The following is a 24,767-nucleotide window of genomic DNA, read 5'->3' on the forward strand; positions in this document are numbered from 1 at the left end:
AATGTTGAATACCGCTATGCAAAATCGTCTTTAGCTACATCCATGACTGGATCGTGGAGGCAGCGATATCAGCAGATATTACTTCCCTCTGCCCAGACACCTCCTCCAGCTCTGCTGGGGGAAGCCTGAGGGGCCCCCAGACCAGTCAAGAGGCACGATTCCTCCATTGTGTCCTAAGTTGTCCTCTTGGCCTCCTGACGGTGGGACATGCTTGAAAAACCTCCACAGGAAGGTGTCCAGGGGGCACCTTCCACCTATCTGAGCCTCCTCAGCTGACTCCTCTGGATGTGGAGGAGCAAAGGCTCAACTCAGAGCCTCTCCTGAATGACAGAACTTTCAACCTTTTAAAATATTCAGGTGTTCTGGGTTTTTAGCATTTAGATGTTTCAGGATCTTGGATCACAGGACCCTTTCACACACTAAGTTTTCATACATTTATTTTAATTTTCTATCCTTCCACTGGAGGACATTTAGGGATGGTTGGATTTGAACAGGATTTCACTCAGCATCCTGGTACCTTCTTTACAAATATATATGCACCAGTGCAGTATTATTAACACCTACTTTACAATACCAGATTACAGTATCTTATTAATCTCATAGGGCTTTTAAATATGTGACAATATATTTTCAATTTTAATATATAAGGTACTTCCAAGTAATGTAGAGACATATTTTGCATAGCAAAGTAAAGTTTCTGTTACCATAGTAGAAATCTGTTGCAAGGACCAGACAATGAAAGTGGTAAATCTAAAGAGGAGTCAGTGTTTTTATTTTTAGGACTCCTGCAAAAAACCATGTCACTGCCACTTTTCAATATCAGTCTCACCGGTGGTTCGTCTCCAGATGCCAGGACAAAGACGCTGACTTTCAGGTAACCTCTGACCCCGGCCGATAGATCGTCAGGGTCACACAGCAGCAACCATTTTCTTAAGAAGCAATGTCCTGAAAGGTAGCAACAAGTTTGTGGGTTATAGCTGCAAAATACTCTATTAATAACAACCTGAGGACTATTAAAAAACATGCTTACTGTGCTCGTTGTACACAGTGCCAACATCCAGCTGTGGAAAGCAAGAATCGATTTTAGATTTAGGTAAGCCTTGGATTTGCTGTCATTATTGAACTTTGTGTAAAAACATAAATAGAAAGTCTAAGGTGTATTTTACCTTAAATTCACCAACCACGGCATCAGTTCTAAGTGAGCGAGAGTCACACACCTGTATAGGAAGATATTGAATTAATCAAAATCTTTATTATGAATTAAAATTTATTTTTCTCGTCTTATTAACTCGCAAACATTGTGCTAAATGCTTCCATAAACCAAAATCTAAACTTACAGTGATGAAGATGGGTTCATCAAACAAGTCTGATGGTGTCTCATAAAAGTTTAGGAAAAATGTCTGCAGATAGAAACCGGAAAATATTTCAGTTTAAGGGAGACTAACAGACACATGACGTCAGAATAAAAGGATCGTGGCAGGAAGAGCTGCTTACTTCATCAAAGACCGGGTTGTTTCCCTTTCTGATGCGGGTCCTCTTAGACTGTCCGCCTACAGCGACCTTCACAACAGGTTTGATGTTGACTCCTGGTAACTGTCGTGCTTCAATGACCCGAACACGAATCTGAAAAGAGAGGGTTTTTTAAGTGCTCAGCAAAAAAAAAAAAAAGACTTAAACTGGACATACTTGAAAAATTTGGTCAGTAAAAAAAATAAGTTGACAAAAAGTGTTTATTGTGAAACAGGTCAAACCATTTGTCTGACTCAAGAACCTGTTACAGCTACCGTATATGATAATCACTAATGATATTTTGTCAGTGACTGATGCCGGACAAGTTTACATTATGTTTCTTTCAAAGATTATTGTAAAATTTAGAGGAGCTTTTTACAGTTATGTCCTACAAAGGTTCAATCATGCTCTAACAGGGGTCTCAAACTCAAATCCTTGAGGACCAATGTAACTTCTTGTTGACATCTTCCTGCTTTAACACACCTAGTGTAAAGTATGAGCGCAGTACAAGAGATCACCTGCTAATAATGATGTAGTTTATCCATTCTCTTTTCAAGTGAGTAGGTCAAGGAAGGGATCTTAGGAGACTGGCCCTCGTAGATTTGAGTTTGAAACCTCATAAATAGGGATCAAAGGAACAGCAGTAGGCTGGTTTCAGCATGTTAAATTAGATTAGATGAGCTTTATTGATCTCACAGCGGAGAAATTCACTGGTCACATATTGGTATAGTAATTAAAGAAGGTGAAAACAAGGAGGAAAAAGGTGCATTAAGAATAAACAATATATATACAGTATTGTATCATTATATCATTGTATCAGATACAATTTCATTATATTTATAGGATTTAGGGCATAGAGAACATTCCTGGATCAGAAAAAGCCTTATAAAAAAAAGCCTTATATAAACTTAATGTAAATCAATGAGGCAGAGCCCTGTATTAAACATATTTTTGTAATATCCTTCTTTCAATTCTGCTAAAGTTAATCTGCATTACACACCCGGAATTCATTATATGAAACCTGACATTTGTTCAAAGTTCTTTGACTTTCTGTTTAGATTTCTCTTCGCCTTATTTCAAAATGTTTTATTTTGTTCCATACATTTGTAGTTTACCCAGTTCCTTTTTTTTCTTTTATCTATCCTTAAATTTGCCTTTGTATTCTAAAAGGTTTTAACGGACCATTTTTTTCTTGACTTTTCAATATTAACTCATATCTGATATGACTTTTATAACAAAGAAGCTTTTGAAGTCATCTAACACTGCAATATATTTTACTTTAATGTTACAGATACATGACTTAAAAACAAGATTTAAAACATATGAAGTTAGTATTGCTGTGAGTTATTTTTATTGTTTTGTTTACACCCAACCTGTATGTCCTGAGGTTTGTTAGGCAGCTGTTTGGGCTGACTGCTGGCTCCTCTCTTCCTCTTCCTCAGTCCTCCATGGGTGTTATAGGCTGGCGGGGAGCGTTTGGGTGTGTGGGCAGTGGGAGACTCCTGCCCTGGAGGCCCCTGGGGGCCAACAATCACCATAGAGCGGCTGTCGTCAATTCCTGGGTCCTCTGCAGGCTCCACCATGATCATACTCTCTGTGTCCTCCTCACCCAGAGTATCCAGGGAAATCACTTTTTCAGGCAGAAGTTGCCAGATGGAGAACATAAGGACAGTTTTTATTAGGTCAAAAACAACTGGTGTCATCTAAAATAGCTCTGTAATATTATTGTTTAACTTAAACACTGATCATATTACTTGTAACTGTGTCCAGCTCTATGTTGGGATTGCTGTGAGGAAGAGACTCGGGCTGCGGGGGAGGATGGAAAATCGGAGCTGATCCTGCAGGAGGGATGTAGGAGACCTGCAGGGTCAGCGTGGCCTGGTGGAGGCAAAGCATTCAATGGGTTAATACCGACCGTGAAACCAACTCTACAACAGTGGCAAATGATTGCACTAAAGGTAAAAGTAAGGACACACTTCATACAGCAACTGTAGTGATGCAGCAAATGAATTATGAACCAAAGTGAAAATGTAGGAATCATATAAGGGAAACGTCAAAATCTTTCTTCCTTCTAAATCCCTGATATGCTCTTTAGATTGCTTTATATTTCCTCTTGCACTCATGGGACAGAAAGATCAACATGTTGAAGGTGCAGGGTTTGAAGGGCTCACCCCCGTATTGTTTCTCTTTGTGTCCAACAGCGAGACAGTGAAGGTGGCGGCAAAGTTGGGCGAATTGAGAACATCTCGGAGACCCAGCCGACATTCACCCAGAAACCTGATGAAACCAATTAAGGAAAACATTTTCATTGATTTTTCTTAACATTTCAAGGACAAAGGAAATACCCTCTCAGTAGACAATACACAATGTCATAGTTTCCTGACATGGATAATCAGTTTGCCATAGAGAGATGGATACAAGGAAGTAGTGAGTCAATGGAAAAGTAATTTAATACACAGACTGTAGTCCTTGCAAACTCAGATAACGACCATTGGGATTTTTCAACTATTGGTGTTTCAGTTTATATTATGTGGTTCTGCAGGACTGAGGATCCTCTGACAACAATGAACATTACAGTATACAATACGAATATTAATACAATTTAAAAACATACATTTTCATATATCTCACTTTGGGCCAAAATGAAAGCAAAGTAAAAAAAAAAAAAGTGTCATTACATATAAAGTTTCTACTGACCAGCTGCAGGACCCAATAGTTCAGTAAGCTGCCATAAAGGGACTTCGTTTAAGACTACTACATGCAGTATCTAAATATTTAGTAGAGTGGGAGGTGATTTTTTGTTATATTGGCTATCATTATGTTTAAAATATTTCAATCTTATCATTATTGTAGTTTTAAAAAGCTGGGTACTTCTTTCAGAGGATGGAAACATAAAAACCAGTTAGAATATAAATTAGGGTCATTAGAGTATGATTTTTAAAGATTAAATTCTATGTCATGGTCAACACAATTTTATTGGAAGTTGCTGACATGGTTGTTGTCTGATGTCACTCATTTACACCATATAAAGGAAGGATAAGCCACACAACTTAATTGTTAAAGAGGCCGGATTATCACAGAGTGCTGTATTACAGCAAATAAAGAGAAGGTTCAGTGGAATGAATAAAACATGTTATTAAAATGTGGATTACCACAAAAAAATCCATTCAGGAATTTGGTCAAGCTTCCATCAAGATCCATTCAAAAAAATTCTAAACAAATCCTAATTCTTATAGATGTACATACTGTATAGGTCTAGACTGCTGTGTGGAGAGTCAATTGTTATTATTATTTGCCAATAACATCACTGTATATGCTTCCTTTGGTTAATGCCGAATTGTTCCTTTCTGTTAGTACTTGTTCAGGAAATTTCATGCGATTTCTTTGACTTCTCTGCAATATCATTTTATTATCTAATTTAATTCACTTTGAATTGGTACTAAAGACAAATTAAACTTTTTAAGTGGTCTGAAAAATACACTGCATATTTTTTTTTAGATTTAGTTTGTGCTCTTTAGTTTATAAATTAATATTTAAAGATACATCAAAACACACCTCTATATGCTGTTACATTGTAGTAGACAAAAATCATGTTCTAGAGTTGCATAATAAAAGGTGGCTACATGTTGGAGTTGCTCTGCTACTGTAGCTTGATTCTGATGTTCTTTAACTTTAGTTCTTACATTGGATGCTCAGTTTCTTTTTTCAATGTTTTTTTTGGCTCTAGTGTTGGATGCTGTGCAACTAGAAGAATTTTTGTCAGTATATTATTTGCTATAATTATTATGATGGTAACAGTAGCAACCACGGCAAGGGAACACCGGGGAACAGCACAAAGGATGCAGAGCAGAAGCAAGGTGAAGAGAGAGGAGCAAAAATTCCAGCAATTGTTTCCATCCATCATTGAAGTAAGAAGTTAGAAGACAATTCTTGTTCTTATTTTCTCAGAGTATAAGCCACTTTAAAAAAGAAAACCTGCATTCTAAAGAACTGTAAGGAGATGGTCAAAGGAAGCTGAAGAAGCCCTGCAAGGTTGTGTCGAGGGTACAAACTGGGATGCACTGTGTCTGCCACATAGAGAGGACATCAGTGCAACGACTGAATGTGTGACTGACTACATAAACTTCTTTGTAGATAACATCATCCCTACCAGAACAGTTAAATGCTTCCCTGAAAATAAGCCCTGGATGATTGGTGATTGGAAGGAACTGCTAAACAAGAAAAAACAGAACCTTCAGGATGGGGGACAGGGACATATTGAGAAATATACAGAAGCAACTTAAGGCCAAGATTTGAGGAGGCATACAGAATGAGGCTGGAACACAAGCTCCAGCAGAACCATATCAGAATATGTGGTCAGGGATTAAAAAGATCTCAGGCTTCATTTTAAAGGTGGATGATACAGATGGAAATCTGGGACAGAGACAATTAATTAAATACATTTTTCAATAAGTTAAGTTCAAGAACATGCTCAGCATCCTTCCCTTCTAACCACAAGCAAATGGACATCCTTCCCTCCTTATACCCAAAGCTTCTCTGTTAAACCTAAAATGCTTCATCTTTCACCTCTACTGTGAACCCTCTTGTTTCTATGTGTTTATTCAGAGCTGGTGCTGCTCCCTCCCCCTACAACCTGTCTGTCTTCAGAAGTCAAGCGAAGAGGAAACTGGATGGTGTCAGCCCCAGATGAAGGCTTGTGCACAGAAACTCTTTGGGATTCTAAAATATTTTTTCATTGAATTGAATTTGTCAAAAAATTCACCCATGTTGACTATTAAATACATAAATATTTAACTTATATAAAAGCATTTGAAAAAAATTAGGCTTTTTGTACCTGTTTCTTCCCATTTTCTCATGGTCTTTGACCACACAGTGAATCTCTGCTCCAGAGTCCAGAGGAATCCCCTTCAGATCCCATTCAAAACCCTAACGAGTGGACACAACATAACAATAGCATGAAAATGTTATGACTGCATGATAAAATATACATTTAATGCTCAAAATATAATATGTACTTTAACATTGTCTCTGAACTGTTCCTAGATGTGATAAAGATGATTATAGAGTCATCTTTGCATGACAGTGTGATTCCCCTTGTACAGTCGGCTATGTTGTTACTGGAGTGTAGCTGTTTGCAAAAAATGTAATGTAAATGACTTTGCTTAAAAATGTGTTTCCTTATTCAACAAATTTCTGGTATAGCTTTTATAATAAAAAAAAACATTTCCATTCAGTCCGAAATCTGCATGTAAAAACATGGATGTAAAAATATTAATGAAAACCTGAGCAAATGTAAAGGAAAAAAAATCCATCACAAGTCAGATTTGTGAAAAAAAAAAAAAAGAAATCTACGTAATTAGTTCCTGGCACAGCAAATCTTGCATGACTACTAGCAACATTACCTTTCTTTTTGTTGTCATTATTTTGTAAATACATTTTTTTAACCAAAATTGTTGAAGATCACAAAGTTACATATAAAACTCACCTCATTCCAGACTGGGTTGGGATTGTTTTTAATGACCTTAGTCTTCTTCTTTGACCCTGAAACAAATATAGCGAATGTTAGATAAATTGCATATAGTACAAGAAAGAGACCGTAGCTAACAATGCCTTTACATACGCATGTAGAGAGATTTTAGGACACAAACTCAGAACTAACTGTTTCAGCGTTTAACCAAAGTACAATATTAGAAATTTTTGTAGATTTTCTTGAATTTAACATAGACGTTTCATACTTTGATTCTGTCTGCATATTTTCGATGGTCACTTTAATTTTGGAATAATGTTGAAATTCTCTAGAAATAGGCCAAAAAATCATTAAAAAAAGATTACATTGTAGCTAAGAATTCATTAAAGACTATTATGCTGTAAAGAAACTGAAAGTGAACCCAATAATACAACAAGGTGCCGTGTTGTGCATAAAAGGTTCATTTAAAGTTATGGTTGATAGACTGAACTGGAAATGCAGGCTAACAGGGTGGTGGTAGTCTGGAAGGGCAAGAGATGGCTAAAAGGCTGGTAACAGGCTGAACAGGCTGGAAGCAGGTAGAGGAAGTCCCGGTGGTCACCACAAACAGAAGCGGATGAGAACCAGGTGGGGCAGCGTGGGCACAGGAACGCAAGGAAAACAGGCGGTACAGACAATGAGTTGGAATAGACAAGAAAAGACAATCTGGTGGAGACTGAGAGTGGAACATATCTGTTGCTAACTGGGCAGCCGCAGGTGAAGCTGCTCACCTAATTAACAGAGAGGAGCAGAGCAGCAGGAGGAAAACAGCCAGCTAAAACAAAGGACAACAACCAAAGGTAGTGCATGGCATACTGTGTTTTTTTAGCAAGCGCAGTATTTGAAATATTTGTCTGGATTGATTATTTGACATGTAAATATTTTAAGTAAAACACAACAAAAAGTGATCGAAACTAGAACATTTTCAAAGACATTTTTAAAACATTCCAAAAAATCTGAGTTGAAATGTAAAATTATTATGCAACTGCATGATTTTGAAAAATTAAACCTTTAAAAAACTTGCCATAACTTTTAAAGTGAAGTCTTAATATACCTTATTTTTGCTTAGACCGGGAAATATGAATCTCTGCACAACCTCAGTATCAATTATCACTCGAAAAACGTCAACTAAAAAAGAACAAGTGCTTAAATAATTTATCTTCAAGGTTGGAAGAAAGAAATTTGGGGGCAATGTAGAAAGAAATGTAAAGAAATCCTATCCCTGTTTGTCATGGAGTTTCCTTCCTGTTTTGCAGAACAAAGGGAACCAACAGCATCACTCTGCCATCATACTGATACATAAAAAGATTCAGATCTAATAATATTCTGGCACTGTATCACTGTTATTAAACATATTATGGAGAGGGATCCGCCTTTACTGATCATAGACTCGAATCACTCCTTCATGTTTATTGAGCTGCCCTTTGAGCTGTCTTGCATAGGACATTATTGATACTTAATGACTGTATCAAATCTGGATTATGTCAAAACTATTCAGATCCAACTATAGCAAAATTTCAAAGCTTGTTTCTTATTCAAATAAAACCCTTTATCTTGTTAGGACTGGTGGTTCCAGTGACGGAGGCGATCATACAGGGAAAGGTCCGACTGAGGTGATTTTTCCATAGTTCTGTTTTTTCTCAAATACGGATGACAAATAAACAATGTCTTTATGTGTGTGTGTGTGTGTGTGTGTGTGTGTTTTATCTCTCTATCACTTCCTGTAACATGAAGTCCTGTGCTCTGATTTCCTGCCTGTCAGACAGAAAATGGAACAATGAACAACCAGAATATGTTATCAACCACAGAGGGAATCTGAACACCTAAATACAGCTCAGCTTATTTATACACAGGCCATTTCAGGACACCGTGACGAACTTTAAGCACACATGGGGACTTGAATCATCACTGGTTGCTGACAAAGACCTTATCATTATTTTTTAACAGTTTTGAGCAAAAAGAGGAACAGATCCAGACACAAAGTTAGATCTGTAGGAAATAAAAACAATGTTCATTGTCTTGTTCAAGAGGCAGCTGGACACAACACCACCAATTGTCCCACAGTACCAGGTCCATAGATGATCTATCCAGCTATTATTCCAATTTCCAACTCTTAGGCTGAAATGATGCAGGTTACCAGTCCAAAAGGAAAAACCAAATTACCCCTCCATCTCTTTCCAGCAGATATGTTGTAACCTAAGCAAGTTCTACATTTGCCGATAGTTGACCTCCCAAAAAAGTGAAAATTGCAAACCAAAAGGAGTCATCCTAAGCCAGGGGGGATTTACCATAAGGCATTACTAGGCAGTTGCTAGGGTCCCACGTTCCTGGGGGTCCCATAAAGCTCTGTTTACATGTATGATTCATACAACTATTCCTTATTTGTGCACATTAATTACAGCTTTTGTTTTTGATCCAAACAAACAGCAGCAAACCATTTGAAAACAAACAATGGAAAGAGCAGTGTTGTAAACTTTGCGCATTTGTTGCTATATTTGGCGACTTTTCAGACCCTTCTAGCACTGTTATTTAAAAAAAAAAGCATCTAGCGCCATATCTAGCGACTTTTTTCTGCTTGTGGAGATTTTGGCAAAAACCTATTAAAGCACCGAACTCTGGTCTCCAGAGCAAGTACATTGGTAACCCTGCCCCCAGTCTCCTCTATCTCTTCTGTTGTCATGATTCATGCAGCTATTATTTCATACAAATAAAAAATAAAGAACAGATAAGCAGATCATGGCTTGTCTACAGTGAAAAGAAGGACTGCGTTATTTAATTTTGGCATAGTGTTTTTGAAAACACAGGAAAGAGCAATCAGCTAAGTGAGCTTAGTGATTGAAAAAAAACTTTCATTCCTTTTGAGTACAAAAAACATATAGAGGAAAACAATAAGAAAAGGGACAAGAAGAGACGGACAAAATATAGAACAAATGATATATGTCTATTCTATAAAAAAATTCTGTGTCTGTATAATGCGTCAGTTTTATTTGTTGTCTTCTCAATTCAGAGGGCCCCCTGCCTGTCTTTGCCTAGGGCCCCAAATGTCATAAATCCACCTCTATCAAAGTAATATAAATACCTGAGTTTGCCCACTACTTAAAATTTCTCCCTAAATGAGGAAACTCTAAACTTCTAATGGCCTTTATAAACTGTGAGATTTTAGCAGGCATATACAACTACTGAATCACAAAATATGTAAAATTGATAAACTTTAATTCAGCATCAACTTTGATATGAGCACATTTAACAGTTGCTTAGTATTTATTTGGTGTGCAACAATAATCAACTTCATTAATGTGAAGAACATTGGCGCACAGCTTTCACCTCTGCCACCCAAGACAAACAAAATAAAACAGTATGAAGATGTTATTCTTGTAGTTGCAGCCTGTAACTACATCAGAGCAAATCTTTCGAAAGGGGGAATGAGGAAAATGTGGAAAAGGATGTGGATGCAGAAAAAGGCCAAATTGAGATGTTGCTGTCAGAATTGGAGCTTTGTATTTTTCCTTTTTATCTATTAGCAGTTAGCCTTTACAGTATATCACCTATATTCTATAATTTTTCAATAGATCTGATTAGATAAAAAATGAAAAAGACCCAAATACAAGGACTGCATAAAACGATGAGATGAAAAGTGAACTTCTAACAGCTGATCGATAGAAATAGGTTGTAGCAACTGTCACACTGTGAGATAGTCATTTCAAATATCTGAGACTAATATTTACTGCAGGTTATCTTTGGTCACAGGATGCTGACACCACTCTCCTTGAACTTGTCTCATTTCAAAGTCATCACTAAAGATTTTTCCATATTGTCAATTGACATATTTCTTCTATGATGGCCCTAAATCACACAGTGTATTCAAGCCATCAAAAATAAGTCTAGCCATCCAGCAGAGGTAGCTCACTTCCTGATCTAAATGTTAGGGATCTTGTACTTTTGGTTATGACCCACCGTTCGTGAAGGTGGATCCACCCATACTATGACGGACTGAACCAACGACCTTTATGACTCCAGATAAAGTCTGTCCATCTGTCGCTCTGTCCTTTAATTCCTAAAATCCATTTAGTAAAAATCTAAAAAAGATTGTATCTCTTTTAACTCTGGGTCTTTAATGCCAGTATGCAAGGTTAATATAAAAGACATTTATGTAGAAACTAACTAGGTGTCACATAACAGGTAAAATTGTGGGGAGGATAAGAGAGAATTAAAGTTTCTTTTCTGTATTGAAATATTTTAAAAAAATTATAAACCTTGTTGCAAACCAGTCAACTATTTGTACTAAATGACCTTTAATCACTTGGCTGTTTTCTTGATGTAAAAAAAAACAAACACTCTATCCTCCACCCCTTGTTATGCAAACCCTTAAAAGTGTGTTTGCTTTCCTGTTTTTCACACTTCCATCATCCACTTTCAGGATGCAAACCAACACACAAAATTTGGACAAAAACACGGCCAAGAAAACGCACACACATTCACTGAGTAGCACCTACGTAACTGGACCTGTGTTCTTAGAGGATATCTTAAAAAACATCTCCACCCTTCCATACACAGGTCGAGAGGTTACATTATTTTGTATGTGTGTGAAGACCTAAATGTCCCCTTGGGTTGGTATCTTAGTTTGAATCTGAGAGGAAGTAACGCAGCGCTGACTTCCTGGCTGGTTCAACTTGGCACGTTTTCTGTCAAGTTCTTAGAATAGAACAGGGCACTGAGTGAACTGCGCATGGGAAACCTAAGTTTAGATATGCCTGGCCCATGTTTGTCTGTCTGTCAGTGTGCATTACTGCATGTGTTATCTTGGGATCTGAAGCCAGTGAGTAGCTTAGTCTTTTCTTGTGGCACCATTGTACACTAACACCATTAAAGAAATCAAATTTTGTACAATCGTCCCACTGCATGGCAACAATTTCAGATTATAATCAGCACAGGGCAGAAATTATACATTTTTAATCTCTGTTTGGACAGGGGTGAAAACTTGTTTGTCAGGAAATCCTTTTTTTGAGCACACAAACACAAGCACAAGCTGACAAACTCTATCACCTTTGCATTTGCAGACACATGTGCACACTAAAGATGGAAACAACCCAGACTTAATACTTGTTAAATACAATGTGGGTCAATAGGGATCTTAGGCCAGAACTATTTATTTTCCAAATAAAGAAATCTGCTTCTAGACAAAGAGTATATATCTTATGTTCCAGTACTGACAGCAGCCCTCTTATCCATCCCTTCCTTTGTTTATATTCTAACTAGGATTTATTGCCTTCAAATGACAGCTCTGCTGGTTCTCCTCCCACTGTTTCCTTGCTGCTCTATCGTAATTGCTATAAATGGACATGGTATCTGTTTTCCACAGTTGAAGGACTTGTTCAGGCCCTGAATGGTTAAAGCTCACAAACTGTTTGATAAAAAAATGTCTGGTGTTGTTAAACAGGATAAGGCAAGTAAAAGTGCTGTCCAACACTGTTTACTGGTTTTAATGCTTTTGCAAAAGTATTTCTTCCCTGCTGACTTTTCCATATGTTATTAAGTTACTATCAAATATCAAAGTATTTTAGTGGGACACACCAACACAAAAAGACGCATAACTGTAAAGTGAAAAAAAAATTAAATGTTTTTCAGAAAAGATTATTTAGCATAATGTCAATATGAATGTAGCTGATATGTGAAGGCCTCAGAGGTTTGTCAAAAAAGGTAAGTAAACAAACCTCATGTAGAACATGTGGTAATGCTGCCTCTTTTTTCCTTTTTGAGTTAATTTCATGTGTTTTTTTTCTGATTTGGATTTTCTTGTTATATTTTAAGTCATATACTTTTCTTATTAAATTTAGCTTGGGTTAGTTTTTGGGTTGTTGTGTTGCATGTTTTTCTGATTATGTTTTAGTTTTGAGGTGACGTTACCACTCATACCCAGAGACCCCCACTGGAGCGGCACAGGTGTTCACCATCGGCTAAGCAGCATGCAAACCGGGAAGCTGGTAATAAAAAGGTAGCTGTGCAGTTGAAGGACCATGAAGCCGGACAGATCACAGGTGTACGAGCAGCAGAGTGGTGGGACTAAAGGACAGGTTGCTTTGGAGATTTATCCAACTTGGTGCCGTTGAGGAACGGACGGGTGTTTGAGTATGAGTGGCTGGATTGCTGCTTTTATTCACCTGTGGCCGCGGAGGATCGGCCTGCTGGCGACGGAAAGGACTGCGTGATGGAGAGGACACAACCCCAAGTTGGGCTAGCTAAGAGTTAATTCTTCCTTAAACAGACGTATCCATTAACTCTGCCGCTCATTACTGCCCTACATTTTCTCTTCTTAGTAAATTTATATTTTTTTTATAAATTATTGTTAACCTTTTTTGGCTCGTTCTTTTAAAACCCTGCCCAAAGTCACTGCAGTTTGTTATTCAATAAATCTACCACTCAGATGCCGCAAATACAGTTAATGGATCAGGCAGGCAGGTCATTAAGGTTTTTAAAAACCTTTTTAAATCCCTTATTTGGAAAATCACATAGAGCTCTTTTTAGTCCATCTTCCAAATCATAAAGGGTCTGGTACAATTACAAATCTAAAGGAATATGGCTGTCAACCAATGATGACAGGCTGGGACAGCAGAGCTTTATTTAGCAAACAAGAGAAACTCCGTAAGAGTTGCAGAAACACACACTAAAGGTATTAGCTGGCATTTCCATAAATCTCTCCTTTATAAACAAATGCTCAGAATAACCTCACCATGGACTGATCTCCCTGCTGCCCTCTGGGTAGAGACTTTGCAGCATTCAATGCAGGCCAGCAGATTCTGCAACAGTTTCTTCCCCACTGACATCAGACTGCTGAACTGTTATAATGTCTCAGACTCTGCATCACACTGTTAACTGCAAACCAAAAGTACTGCATAGTTTCACCATATATATACTGTATTGATGCTCTGAACTTCCATATAAATGTGTTTTTTTGTACCATTTTTTCTTCCACACTGTTTACATTGGATCGCTGCTGCACTTAAAAAAATGGAAATTTCATAAATGCTGTACATAAAGAAATCTTGTTTTGTTTACACTCTGTGTATTCAAAATGACAAAAGTTGTCTTAGTCTAAATAAAGACAGTAAGGAAAGACAGAAGTAAGGAGTCTATTTTTGGTCTTTGCTACAAGCCATGTAGGGGACACAGCTAACATACAAAATTTGATCAGAATGGAGAATTTCCTCAACAAAAAACAAAACTACCACTGTACAGTACATAACACCAAACACACCATGCCTACTGTAAAACATCATGCAGTTGAACAATGTTTCAGTAGACAGAGCTAAATACAGAAAGATCAGCCAATAGAAGAGGCAAAATAATTGTAGGTTATAAGAGGGCTTTAGATGAGGTAGTTAAAGCACTGATTTAAATCCTATAGAGTCTGTGGCAAGAACTGAAAATTAATAATTTTAATAACAAAATATGCCCTCCATCAAATCTGACTAAGCTGCAGGCATTTGTAAAAACATGAACACAGTTTTAGCTTTTAAATTGTTCCTAGCCGAAATGGAAATTTCCAAATAAAATGCATGACCACACCAAACTTTTCAGAGTCTTATTTGTAAAACAGAAAATCCTCTGCCTTCCTGTTATGGTGTCTTAGATCATGATAAAAGTTATGTTTAAGTAACTTTAGCATTGCTTTGTCAGTTTACGTTCAAGCTTTCGAAAGCAAATCCAATTCATATATCAGGAAAGAGAAACCAACCTCATTAATAAAATTCGGTTTTTAGTTCCATGGTAGCTCCCACTGAGGTAGAATTTTTTTTTGCTGTTGAAAATATTAAATGAGGGCTGTTTTTTGTCAATGACATAATTCCTTTTACATTTAAGACTTGCACTGGTCTTGGTGGAATACTTTATTTTGCAGTCATATTAGTTGTAAGCTCAGGCTGCAGTGGGAAGGTAAATGTCTGATGGCACCAGGAAATTGTGGTAGGACAAAGGCAGGAAGTTAGGAGCAGAGTTCATCTCATTAAGGAGGCAAACACCAACTTATGGAAAGTACAGAAAAATACTTGGACAAACAAGAGGATGGGGGGCAGGTAGATTGGCTGCTAAGACTTTGTTTGCCTTTCAGTCTTAAATTATCTCATTTATGTAAGCTGGAGGCTGAATGAAGCCAAACTATTTTGTTTAAACATCTGAAATCATATTTTAGACCAGTGTAGCTTGATATAGTTTCTAATTAACAGTACTTCAGTTTCTAGATTTTAGAGGTGTACTCTGGTGGGGCAAGAACCGCTATAAATAAATAACGATAAACTAGGGATGTCCAGATCTGATATTGATAGCAAAAATCAGTCCGATATCAGCTTAAAAAGTATTATTAGAATATAACCGCCTGCATCTGATTCATCCAATATAAGCATGCTGCTACAATCACTTTGCTTCTGTTTAAATTTACCGTAACCCATTGGTTAATAATAAATGGATCAGCTGTTCTCATACCAGTTGCTGTTTATTATTGTTTTCTATTTGAGTAATATCAGTTTAAGCTTTTTCTAACATTCCAATCTATAAATGAGTGATAATCGTAATGTATTATTTGTGCTGATATTGCATAGGATCAATATTGCTCAATAAGCAAAGCTGAATTGCTGGAATTGTATCGCAAATGAAAAAGTTCTATTGAGACATTCCTTATAAATAACATGTACTAATGCTGGTGAGTGTGGATCATTGTTAGTTTATATTCTATAAGCTAAGCAGTCAGGATAATATATCTGATAAAATAATCAATTGTTCACTAACATATATAGAACTGATGTAATAAATAAGTGGCCTGTGTTTATATAGTCCTTTTTCCGGTCAGGAGACTTTACACTACATTCAGTCATTCACCCATTCATTCACACACTGATGGTGGTAAGCTACATTGGAGCCACAGCTGACCTGGGGCTCACTGACAGAAGCGAGGCTGCCGTACACTGGCGCAACAAGTCCCTCTGACCACCATCAGTAGGCAATTCAGGTGAAATGTCTTGCCAAGAACACAATGACAATGAAATCCGGAGCCAAGGCTTGAACCAAAAACCCTCTAGTTGCAGGGAAAACTCCTGCATGTGAAGCCAATGTTGCGCCATACATGCAAATTTTGTTTTTTTTTTGTTTTTTTACAGGCTGCCAAGAAAAAGTTTAAAAACATGCATGAATTCAAGAGACTGAACCAAAACTCAGAACCTGCTTTTTCTGACTCATGCCTAAACAGGTTGAAAGGCTGGAGTAGCACAAGAACCAGCATCTGTCCAGCCAAGATATGGAGTGAGCTCAGTGAGACTCAGATCATTTCTGATGTGGCAAAACTGACAGAGCCAATAGTATTTCACTTTGGACTGTTTTCTTTTTCTTATCTTTACTAACAGTAAGCCTTAATATAGTTTGGCGTTAAACCTTTTGCAAGATAAAACTTAACTTAACTTAATTAACAATAGTGATTGTTTATCTTTAAAACCTTTTTTTTAACTGTGTTCATGTTGCCATTTACTGTTTGTTTTTTGGTTTTTTGGTTATGAGCAAACATATCGTATCACCTGAATGAAATAAGTGGTTTTAATGACTTTGCAAACATTTATAAAATGGTCAGAAGGTAACTCAGTCATTGTGTTGGAGCAGTTGTATCCAAAACATTTACGTCATCAGCTGTTTAAAACTAGTGAGGTGTAACTAGAATTAGATAATTAGAAATTAGATTAATCTAATTACTAGACCTTACTCACTCCTAATAATAAAAAAAACAGTTTCTGGGAGACATAAAATTTTGATTTGTGAATAGTGCACAAATGAGTTGGCTAATTAGCAGATTTGGACTGTTTATAGTCATAGTGACACTTATTTCTCTTAGAAATACTGCAAAGGAAAAACTTAATCATGTTAGCAGCAATTACTAGCAATACTAATTTGCTATCTTAGCTCAATATTTTATTAGATTAACTAGTTGGATGTGTTGTTTTAACATGTATTGTAGTTTATATGAAAATTTTAACCAAACTAACATTTTAGCTGAGATTTAGTGCTTGGCATTATTGTTCAAGTAGTTAGATTGTTGTTGTTTTTTTCACAAACAAGCTAAAAGTTTAACAATTAAAAAGCATTCCATAAAAGTTCAAGCTAATCTTAGCTTTAAATCAATTTAAAATTGACAAATTGCATCTTCTATGTTTATATCTAATTTTTTCTGTGACTTTTTTCACAAGCTCTTCTGCCTATCATTGATGGTTATGTTACCTTAAACTTTTCCCAAACTGAAAAAAAAAATTATTTGAGATATTTTATCTATCCAGATTAAAATTAATTGAATTACTTAAATCATGTCAATTTAAGTTTAATTGCATAAATTGTTCAGTGGCAAATAAAGCTTTAATTGATCGGGCCCACAGACTAGAAGAGAGCATTATTTCATGACAGCTTAGTTTTAAAACAATATAAGGTTAATTTTTACATGTTTTAATTGAGCTGAGAACAATCTAACCTTTATCAAAGCAAAACTGAAGAAATTGATCAAAGATTTCTAAGACATATTGAAGAGAAACAATATCAATTAATTGTTTGAAGAGTTAATAAGCATTGATAGCAGTTTTACATGTTCCCTAACATAAATAACATTGTCTATTTCACTGTAGGATACTGTTGCTGGAACTTAAGTAACAATAAGCCTGATTTAAATTATTTTCCATGCTTGCTGAAATGTTTTAATTAAATCCTCGAGCAGAAAGTTAACAAAACCAGGAAAAGGGCACATTTTTAGAGAAATCTTATGGTCATCTCAAAAAAACCCTAATTAATGGGACTAAAATCTTGAATTTAATAGGCTGGATATATATTTTTTATATTATTCTGCGAATCATGCTCCACCTTTGCAACAGCAGCTTTTGGATGATTTGACATAGTTTCACCAGAGCCTCAAACTGTTGTCTTACCTCTAAACGTGACACTGGCCAGAGGGTCTGAACGTCTCAAGTTGTTAGCCCTCTGAAGGACGCAGCGTAACATGGCTAAAGCAGATTCAAACAAGGCTCTGAAGACTGTAAAGCTGAGAGAACTCCCTCAGAGTTCACAGTTTCAGATCTGAATGAATGAAAAGTGGCTGAGTTCAGAGGAAGGATCCAGGACCTTACATAACCAAAAAAGTGAGCTATGTAATAATAAAGAGGCATTCACAGAAATGGACCTTGAGTGGGCTGGTAGAATGAAGATGTCCTTTGCTGTTTATAAAAAGATCTCCACCAGATGAAGTTTTTGATGCCAAAAGCTGAAGCCGATAATCCACAGATTGTCCTCCACCCTTGGCTCTGCTTCGATTAAAATCTACAGATTAAAAGCTCCTTTTCTAAAGCGATCTTTATGGTTTCTGTCTTGTTCTGACTCTCTCTGAATCTACTGTGGAAAAAAAAGAACCAAACACGCCTGTCAGGAACGCACACCTCACATCCAAAGGAAATCTCAACATTTCCTGTGCTCTTTTCCTCTCTTATCTCCTGAATGTTTCCTTCTCAACCAAATATTTGCCAGAATAATATCTGTTTTTAGTCCCTTTGTTCTCCCTTTTTTTAACTTGTTCCTTTGGTAAATGCTTAGGTCTGATATTAGTTGCATGTTTTTTTTAGCGAGTTGGCATAAAGTTCTGTTGCTTCCAAAACGTCTCAAGCTACATTATAACTTGTTATAACTTTAAAGTATTTCCCGTAATCTGGGAAAGTTTGCTGTTTTTTTTTTTTTCTTAAGATTTTAACAAAAATGTATACATCACCACTCTTAGTGAAGATTGATTATAGAAAACTATAACATTTATTCAAGGCAGTTATTGGTTTTTAAAACATAGTTATATACAACAGGATGTTTGGCTTCAACTCAACATCAGTTACCTTTTCAGACAAATTGTTTGACCAACCTTGATTTGATAATGAATTATATTTTATTCAAAAGTCACTTTTGCTAGAAAAACTAGCACACCCCATAACATAGTGTCACCTACTGGTGACAAACTCTATCTACAATTTAGATTGTATATAAAAGCATATACTGTAGACACGGAGCCGAGAAGTTAAAATTAAAATATTGTGGGGTATTGTGACTATTTGAAAAAGATACAGAAGAAAAACTGATTAAAAAAAATAAAAAAAATGGGATATCCAGTCGTTTATTTCTCATGAATTGAATCCGATATTTCTATCTAAAAGATGATGGATGGATGTGGATAGTTCTTGCTATTCAAACATTTTTTTAATATTGTTGATCTTTCTTGGAAGTTATTTAGGCTGCTTTTTTCATTTACAAATGTGTTCAATTGTATTCAATCGCTGAAAGCCAACTTATGCCACTCTGAGGAGAAAATTAAAGTTGAAGTGGGGACAGGGACAGTCTCAATACTTTTTTGCATTTGACTTTTTTATTTTAGAGATGGTTGGAATTATCCATCCATCCATCCATCTTCTCCCGCTTGTCCGTCAAGATCATGGTGGGGCTGGTGCCTAACGCAAGGAATCTATGGGTGTATGGAGAGTTACATCCTGGACAGGTCACCAGTCTATCGCAGGGCAAAACAAAAACATACAAAGATGTACTACCATTCATACCCACTTACACCTAAGGACACTTAAGAGATGCCAATTAACAAAACAGTCATGTTTTTGCACTGTGGGATAAAAGCTGGAGTGCCAGAAGAGAGCTCTTCCATGCACAGGGAGAACATGCAAACTCCATGCAGGAAGACCCTGGTCCAGGGATCAAACCCTGGACCTTCTTGATGTGAGGAAATAATAATTTAATTACAAAATTTACTGCAAAAGTAAACCACCGTGCAGCCCCGGTCAGATCTAGACTGTCAGGTCTAAGCACCTAAAACATCATACATACATACAGGGAAAGAAAGAAGGCACAGAGACAATTAATTTAGTTTTACTCGTGAGGAAAGTAGGAATTGCACAGTTAGAGATCTCCACCCCAGTCTGCCGGTCCCCGCGTTCTCCTCACAATTTATTGAAGTCAGGGGTTCCCTGCTTACAACAGCTGAGACTACACTAGGGAGGGGAAACAAGACAAGGAATTCAGACTTGCAGTCTCAGTAAACATATCCTCTAAATCTCAGGGTTCAATCAAAGTTTAAGTTGTTGTAGCTGTTGACCAAAGTTCAGCAGGTTTGGTGCAGCTCGTAAAACAACCACAACCTCCCCAAAAGCAAGTCCACAAATTACAGTATACTTTAGAAAAGGTGGCTATGATCACATGAACATAGCACACAGCTTTATGCACTACACAGATACATTTATATACAATTATTAACATAGACAAACCATTTTTTTCTGTCTATAAATAGTGAAAACAATTTAAGGCCAATTAAAGAATTCTTTAGTTGGCCTTAATTTTTTAAATAATTCTTTAAAAAATCTTCCAAATTTCCATATAAACAAGTTATAAATATACCGGTACCAGATTAGTGTTGATAAAGGGACTAGTATTACTATAGATTGCATGACTACTTTCTTATGTTTTTAATGATCAACATAAAAATTTATTTTTAAATCTGCTTTTTCACAGTTATGTAAAGGAATGAAGAGAGACACATGCTCACAAACACATCAATCTCTGTTACCTACCCTAATTGGATAAGGTTTATTAACGCATATTGAAAAAAATATATAATTCTTGCAGCACAAACAAGCAAATGGTTTTGATACCAATTATGTTGAATTGGAGAAAGGTTGAGCTGATAACTTAATTCAGGCCTGATGATGCAGGCTTAATTTCTTAAAGACAAAACTCATATAGGTGACACTGATGATATCAAAACTGTCTGCTGCATATTAGCATTCTTATGGAAAGGATTGACATTCATAAGAGTCCCATGGGGTGAGGTGTACTATGAGAGGGATACAATTGAAACAACAGGAACGTTTTTTTTTTTGGCTAACGTTAACAGTTAGTATGAAAATAAAGGGTAGTGGAATAGGCTAATTTCTGGGTAAAAAAATTCTAATTATTTAGTCAGGACTGCTAGCATTTGTTGCTGACAGATGAGCAGTAAATGAGTCAACAACTGATCAGGATGTGTTTTATTCAGGTCCAAATGTTTGCCTGGATAGTCATAAGCCTACATCACACAATGAAACCATAGTGCTTGAACATGATCAAAACTTTAAAGTCAGAGACAAGTAGAACAGGGAGCTCTATTAATGCATCGGCTCATATTACAGGTAACTGAGAGGGGGGCAGTGATCTAATAATAGCAATGAAAGCAATGAAGAGAGGGTGAAGATAGAGGGCTGTTCCATTGATTGAAAAAGGCTATTTATTCTATTTTAGATTTTTTTTTTTAAAGGTAAACTTGTGAGTTTCATTAAACACATAATGAAATATTAACTCTGGTAATTTAACCAATAATGACTTAACCCTATAGTGAATACCTGCTCTAATGGGTTCATGTCACCAAAAAAAAAAACAAAAACTGAGGTAATAATCTTCTTACAAAAGGAGAAGAGATCCTGAGTTAACTCACAGCTTCAGCTACTGAAAGCTAGAAACCAGTGACTATGGCTGAAACCTCTGTGTCATGATGGACTCAGACCTGACCTTCCAGAGGCACATAAAGGTAGTTACTAAATCAGCCTTTTATCACCTGAAGATCATCTCCAGGATTAAAGGACTAATGTCCAAGCAGGTGAAAAATTCAGTCAGGCATTTATCTTTAGTAGAATTACTGCAACAGTGTGTCCACAGGTTTACCTAAAATGTCCTTAAGACAGCTGCAGCTGATCCAAAACTCTGCTACCTGCGTTCTTACTAGAACAAAGAAAGTAGAGTCCACCAGCCCGGTTGTGAAGTCCTTACACTGGCTTCCTATAGTTCAGAGAATAGAATTTAACATCCTTCTGCTAATCTACAAATCAGTGAATGGATCAGCAGCTCAATACATAACGAATTTGTTGTCAGTGTACAAACCTGCCAGACCAATCCCCAAACATGGAGAAGCAGGATTTAATTCCTATGTACCACTCATCTGAAACAAACTCCCAGAAGACTGTAAGTGAAAAGAAAGCCTTAGTGCCTTTAAGTCAAAGTTAAAAACATATTTGTTTAAAACTGCCTTTGACTGTTAAAGTTTAGCTGGTAGTGAGGTATCCTTGTTTGAGGTTTTGTTTGGTTTCTTGGTGGTTTTTTCCTTACAGGGTGGTGGGCTGATTTGTTACAGTTGGTACTCCTTGTCGGAAATCAGCAGGGTCCTTTATATTGCAGCAGTTTCCTAGAGCAAGCTGCCAGTTGGTTCTGCTCTCTAAGTGGTATACAGGTCAAACTCAGCGAAGCTCCAACTGAGTCCTCCTAACTCTTCCTTGCACTCATCCTCCCTTCCACAGAACCCCCAAGCTCGCTTGGATCAATCCCACTTCCTCCCTACAGGACCCACTACCCTGCCTATCCACCCTCCATCCAGCACAAGACCGTCCACCGGAGAGAAAAAATCAGAAGACACGGGTTCCTCTTCACTGCTTTCAGAACAATTTCCTTTCTTCTCCTCTGGTCAATTATCCGAAACCTTCTTCACCATTTCTCTGAATAAACCTTCAAAATCTGCTTTTTGGTCAGTTATTGTCACTTGTTTAAGAGTCTCTGGTTCAAGCAGATGTCATGATCTTGGCACCTTTAGGCTGGGTTTTCTCCTTGTTGCTTTCTTCTGCTTTGCTCTTGCCTGCACTCATTATCCCTTATTGTATTCACCTGTTCTTGCTGCTATTTAAGCCTCTGGACCCTAGCTTTTGGAGCCAGATTTTTCTAGACTCTAAGCGAGAGTAACTCTAGCGTTACCTGTGTTTAGTTCTACTTCTTTCTGATCTGTTTCTGCCCCCCGAGTTCTGAGTTTTCGACCGCCCATGTTTGCCTGTTCTGTGTTTCTGGGCTGTTACCTGGATTCTGCATGCTGTCGACCGTCGACCTGTTTTCTGACTACGGCTTGGATTTACCATCCTGGCTCTTTGGGTTCCTATGCTTGCACTAGCTGCTATTAGATGTTTGACAGTCTTCCCCAGCACTTAATGTTATGCTAATGTGTAATATTTCAAGGGTGTTGAATCTGGGACAAATCTAAAACACGAAGAACAGTGTCCCTAGTAAAGTACCCAGGGTGACAAGGTCCAGAATATCTCTACTTTGCTCTTATTCTACCGTGCCTCTGTGTTATCATTGTCTGCTTTGCTGTAACTGCTGCAACTGCTGAGGATGTAAAATACTGGTTGAAACAGTGTTGGCACTTAACAGAGCACCGTGATTCCGAGGTATGTGCACCAAACCAATTTAAAAATGGGAGACCATTTGCCTGAGAAGCAGGATTGAGACTCACCATTGTACAGGTCAGGTGAGTTTGTTGGCCCATCAATTTACTCACACTGTGGTGAATAAAGTAAATATTTTAATCAAAAATGCTAGGGGAGGGGACTATTCCTTCTATAAGATTAAATCAGCATCTTTGTACAACTTGTCAGCAAAAAGGAAGCACCATGTGCTGTAAAGTGTCCTGGGGGACAGTTGAGCTTATAAAACCCAGTGGACAAAAACAAGCAGAAATCATTTCTGACTGGAGGAAACTCTATAGGGATATGACTTTATTTACTCTAATATCACAATAGAGCTTTGAATTACTAAGTGATAGTCCAGTTTTGTTTATACCTACAGTAGATGCGCTGACTAGAGCTGAACGTCTTTTGAATTTCTCCCGCATTTTCAAATGGGCTTTACTTCAAAATCAAAAGCCACACAACCAAAATATAATTTCTTTCAACTCAACTTTCCACTAACATACTTGGATACTAGAGGAACAAGCGGAGAACAAAGTGACATTTATAGACAGATCAGTGCAAAAGCTTCTTTAATGGTAATGCCAAAGGGGGGTGAAATGAGCCAAGCCAAAAGGCAAAGCTTGCGATTTAACGGTAGGTTAACGTTCCTACCCTCACCTTTGGTCATTAAACCTGGACAATGATGAAAGAACAAGATCTTGGGTACAAGTGGCTTAAATTAGCTTTCCGTGCAGAGTGGCTGGGCACTCCCATAGAGATAGGGTGAGGACCTAGGCCATCTGGGAGAGTCTCGGGGTAGAGCCGTTTCTCGACATAGAGAGGAGTCAGCTGAAGTAACTCAGGCGTATGTTTTAGATGCCCCCTGGCCCAGGGGACGACCCAGGACATATTGAAGAGACTATGTTTTTCTGGACTGGCTCTTTAACAAGCTGAAAGAGGTGTCTGGGAGTCTCTGCTAAGACTGCTCCCCTTCCAACATTCTCCTGTATAAGTGGAAGAGATGTGGGATTAAATCGACACAGCACTCCAAGACCAGTCAGCCTTTTTTTCTAGCATTGACATTTTATTGCTTCCCTCTCTGTGAAGGTCGTCAGTAACAGTCTGCTGACTACGTATTAAGTCGGCAGTCCCCCCACATATTTTGAATATATATGTTGGTTATAATATGGCCAGAAAATATTTACAATAAAAAATGCTGTTTATAGTTCAATGCAGTTTTGAGAAATTAACTTAGGTTTTCCCAAAGCTTTATGCAGTAAAATCCACAGAAAATAATGCCTGACATATATCGGTAGAAGGGAAACCCAGACATCGCACTACACAACAACACTACTCAGATCATCCTGGGAGATCCTGAAATCTTCCAAGTCAATAAGGATTTATATTCTCCTTGCAGTAGATTTCAGGTCTGATGCAGTAACATCAAAGTGACATATTGATTA

The 24,767-nt window shown here is 37.3% G+C and overlaps 1 protein-coding gene across 7 annotated transcripts in view; it reads right to left on the reverse strand.

Annotated features, from left to right (window-relative positions):
• Window positions 1-24,767, reverse strand: part of dysf (dysferlin) — a 100,880-nt gene that overhangs the window by 73,159 nt on the left and 2,954 nt on the right. For 6 of the 7 annotated variants that reach the window (XM_015390436.1, XM_015390441.1, XM_015390438.1 and 3 more), the window contains exons 2-11: window positions 6,995-7,050; window positions 6,344-6,435; window positions 3,681-3,786; window positions 3,264-3,387; window positions 2,883-3,139; window positions 1,495-1,623; window positions 1,338-1,400; window positions 1,167-1,217; window positions 1,031-1,061; window positions 830-945 (exon numbers count right to left, since the gene is read on the reverse strand). In XM_015390436.1, the coding sequence (XP_015245922.1) occupies window positions 830-945; window positions 1,031-1,061; window positions 1,167-1,217; window positions 1,338-1,400; window positions 1,495-1,623; window positions 2,883-3,139; window positions 3,264-3,387; window positions 3,681-3,786; window positions 6,344-6,435; window positions 6,995-7,050 (1,025 nt within the window). Of the gene's footprint in view, window positions 1-829; window positions 946-1,030; window positions 1,062-1,166; window positions 1,218-1,337; window positions 1,401-1,494; window positions 1,624-2,882; window positions 3,140-3,263; window positions 3,388-3,680; window positions 3,787-6,343; window positions 6,436-6,994; window positions 7,051-17,958; window positions 18,371-24,767 lie in introns of those variants that run through there. The other variant, XM_015390437.1, reaches the window with a different exon arrangement.

Source organism: Cyprinodon variegatus, unplaced genomic scaffold (assembly GCF_000732505.1).
Source record: "Cyprinodon variegatus isolate N-32 unplaced genomic scaffold, C_variegatus-1.0 Scaffold499, whole genome shotgun sequence".
Lineage (NCBI taxonomy): Eukaryota > Metazoa > Chordata > Actinopteri > Cyprinodontiformes > Cyprinodontidae > Cyprinodon > Cyprinodon variegatus.